The sequence below is a fragment of the Plectropomus leopardus genome, unplaced genomic scaffold, assembly GCF_008729295.1.
Source record: "Plectropomus leopardus isolate mb unplaced genomic scaffold, YSFRI_Pleo_2.0 unplaced_scaffold27209, whole genome shotgun sequence".
In the NCBI taxonomy this organism is placed as follows: domain Eukaryota; kingdom Metazoa; phylum Chordata; class Actinopteri; order Perciformes; family Serranidae; genus Plectropomus; species Plectropomus leopardus.
In genome coordinates, this window is record NW_024629612.1 from 1 (window position 1) to 3,777 (window position 3,777).

General features: G+C 44.0%; 1 protein-coding gene across 1 annotated transcript; it reads right to left on the bottom strand.

Annotated features, from left to right (window-relative positions):
- Positions 1-719: 719 nt before the first annotated feature.
- On the bottom strand, positions 720-1,769 carry LOC121937709 (transcription factor Sox-19b-like; the record flags this gene model as incomplete). Its single annotated transcript, XM_042481030.1, has 1 exon — positions 720-1,769. A coding segment is annotated over exon 1 (659 nt), but the record flags the coding sequence as incomplete, so codon positions are not given.
- Positions 1,770-3,777: the final 2,008 nt, after the last annotated feature.

The window sequence follows — 3,777 nt, forward strand, 5'->3', positions numbered from 1 at the left end:
TACTCAGTGTTGGGGTTTTTTGTGAAGTAGGAACCTTATCTCAATTTATTAGGCCTTGTAAGATTTTTTTTTAAATGGCCCAGCCACTGAAACAAGATAAAAATATATGTCAATCACAACTGACTCAAGTGTTTTTGTGGAGTGGGGACCTTATTTTAAAAAGCACATAGGCCTTGTAAGATTTTAAAAAATGTCCCAGCCAACGACACAAGATAAAATTTATGAAAACCACAGTTCACTCAATGTTTGAGGGTTTTCTGTGGACCAGGGAACTTATTTTATAAGGCTACAAGCCTAGTAAGATTTTTTTTTAAATGGCTCAGCCGATAAAACAAGATAAAATATATGAAAACCATAGTTCACTAAATGTTTGAGGGTTTTCTGTGCAGCAGGGGCCTTTTTGAATTGTATAGGACTAAGATTTTTTTTAATGATCCAGTTGATGAAAGGATAAAATATGTGAAAACCACAGGTGACATAATGTTTTTGGGTCTTCTGTTTAGTATCTCATTAATTAAGCATATAGACCTAGTAAGTTTTTTAAAAAAGTGTCCCAGCCAGTGAAACGAGGCATGAAAACCACAATAGACTCTCAGTCAGTACAGTCAGTAGTGGCCTGATTAAAAAGGGGCCACATTTCCCACATCTGAAATCCTTAGTTGTAAACTAAACAGCCTGCTAAAACACACCTATCCAGAGAAGTCACAGCAAGCACTCACCTGTATGAGTTGGCTCCGTTCATGTACGTCTGCGCCGCCGTCATGGCAGGTGGGTACTGGAGCGCTGACAGGTCGTACCGGTGCAGCTGCTGGGTGTAGCCGAGCGCCTCGCCCTGCATGCCGGCGTAGCCGCCGGTGGGGCCCCAGCCGTAGCTGTCCATCCTCGGGCTGCCACCTTGGCCCTGCGCCGCCGCCAGCAGGTTCCCGGCTGACAGCGGGTACTTGCCCACCTGAGTGTCCTTCTTCAGCAGCGGCTTGGTCTTGCGGCGGGGCTTGTACTTGTAGTCGGGGTACTCCTTCATGTGGACCGCCCGGAGCCGCTTGGCCTCGTCGATGAAAGGCCGCTTCTCGGCGTCGGTGAGGAGCTTCCACTCCGCTCCGAGCCTCTTGCTGATCTCGGAGTTGTGCATTTTGGGGTTTTCTTGAGCCATCTTGCGCCTCTGGCCCCGGGACCACACCATAAAAGCGTTCATGGGCCGCTTGACTTTATCCATGGGGTCCACACCGGGAGCACACGCCGTTTTGGAGCTCGGGTGAGAGTTGCCGTTGGTGCCCATGCTCCCGGTCATGTTGCCGGTGACCGGTGACATCCCCTGGGAGGTCTGGTGAGAAGGGGGCTGGCCGGTGGGCTTCAGCTCGTGCTCCATCATGCTGTACATGTTGGACAGGTGCGGTGAAGTGGAGGTGAGTTAGAGAAAAGTTGAATCGCCGTCCACCTGGCGACGTGTGGCCAGGTTTCCCCGCAGATTGAACCGGGAGCGCCGGGTGATGCAAATCAGCTAATTACTCGCGACGCATCCGGGACACAAAACACGGCAGCGGACGAGCACTTCTCTCCTAAATCACAAATCTGTCAGTCATTACTTTGTCAGCGAGACACACCGAAGACACTGAGCAGCTGCGTCTCCTCCGAGCGGTGAAATAGTTCTCAGCGGAAAACCACTTGTTGTCAGACGGCCAACTCACACACTGAACTCATCTGCCCGTTCACTCCAAAAGTTCCCCTACTCTCGTGCAGTCGGCCGCGTGCGGACCAATGGGAGCGCGAGGAGCTTCGGTGTGTGTGTGCGCGTTGCATTTGCAACTGAAAAGGCTCCGAGGGTGCGCGAGACACTTGTTGATGACGGTGGAGAGAGGGGAGGCATTCAGAGAGACAACTATCTTAACATTCAATTATCATCAGCTGCCTGATGAGACTGTTCACATTTAATCAGACTTCTCCACCAGCAGTGGGTTTTTCAAAAAAACAATTTTTAAAATCCATTATGTTTATTTTGTTTGTGCACTGATTTAGGCATACAAAACACAACTCTCATAAAATAAACAATACTAAACACAAGGCTACATCTATCTATCTGTCTATCTATCTATCTATCTATCTGTCTATCTATCTATCTATCTATCTATCTATCTAGTGTGTGTTGTTTATATAATAATTTCTGAAACAGATCTGAAACAACAAATATATTAAAGGTGAAATAAATGTACATATATAATATTTCTTATTTTAATAAAATAACATTGCAATTCGCTAAGGGACTGTTTGTTATTTATGAGAGGGGAGGGGGTGGTGCAAAATGAGGGATGCACTTCAAACATTTTTTTTAAGCACTGGGGAGGAAGTTATGGTTTTTGATATGCTTTAGGGGAGGGACATTCAAAATTGCCCCCCCCCCCCCCACACACACACACAAACACACAGTCTACTACTCTGATAAGTTAAGAACAGTCCCTGGAGGGATAATCATATCCTGTATCTAAAGTAATTCTGATCATCACACAAACCTACAAATGTCTCACAGTGACACAGTGCCCATCTACACCACAGAAACCTGCAACTTATGGGGTTCATAAGGGTCTGGGTTCAGTGCTGGACCTAACATATTTGGTGCCCTGGGCAACCCCCCACTCCCAACCCCATTCCACCCAAAAAAAAAGGTGGTCGGTGGTCTCTCTACAGACTGACTTAGTTTTAGATTTTTGAAGCATCAAATCTTTGGATAATTTTCCACCTATGTTTCTTCTTTTATTTTCTTTTAAAGGTCATTTGAAAAGGTCACAAGCATTTTAGGGCTCATCAAATAGATAAAAGCAAACAACAGGAGGACAGTGTGCTTATCTTTACGTTATACTTCATAATAATTATGGTGTGCATTTGACTCACTTACATAAGTTCATAATCCAACTGTGTATTTTATTTTACATTTACAATAACTATATTTACTCCATTAGTGTGCAAATACATCGCGACTGCTTTTCACATTTCCTCCATTAATAGAGTAAGCTAGTCCGACTCAATCAAAAACCACAACATTATTATTTGTCCGGCTAAACGCAAATGAAATGCTTGTTGTGTCTCCTTTAAAGCCGAGCCTTTGAGACGCCTGACGCTCTTTGAGAGGATTGTGCTGAAGACATGTCCCTATACACGGGTATTGATTCAGCTACAATGGCACACAGAATTACTTTAGAGCCACGGGAGAATGAGGAAGATCTTTGTTGGTTTGGGGAAGTAGACCTCTTCTTTTGCTGTCCTCCAGACTCTTTGTTAACGGCCGTGCTCCCCAAAAACTACAAGGACCATGCTGTTTCCGAGTCTACTCATCTTCATCCTAAGTTGGCTTTGGTGATACAGTGGATAAATCAATCCATTTAGCTTGGCATGCCACATGGTAAGCAGTATCATTTAGGCCTAAGCGGCAGAAGAAATTATTCAATTATTAACCCTTTGAACCTGGATGATCATTGCTTTTCTTGTGCTGCATTCAGGCACCTTTCACAAGTTCTTAGACCTTTGAATTAAGAGCAAACTGGTTTGATTTCTTTCAAAAAAACAAGTAAACTTGTTTGTTTACTTTGTTTTATTATGGTTTCTGGCCTTGGCTTATATTTATTATTAATACTGACTTGTTGTGCTAGTACATTTTTTGTGCTTTTTTCCTATGAACAAAGTGGGAGATAAATGCAGAATCACTCTATGCCCAGAGGGAAGTGGTATTGCCAATAAATGGGTATTTAGTATGTTACAAAAAAATGTTATAAGTATGTGAATATGTTG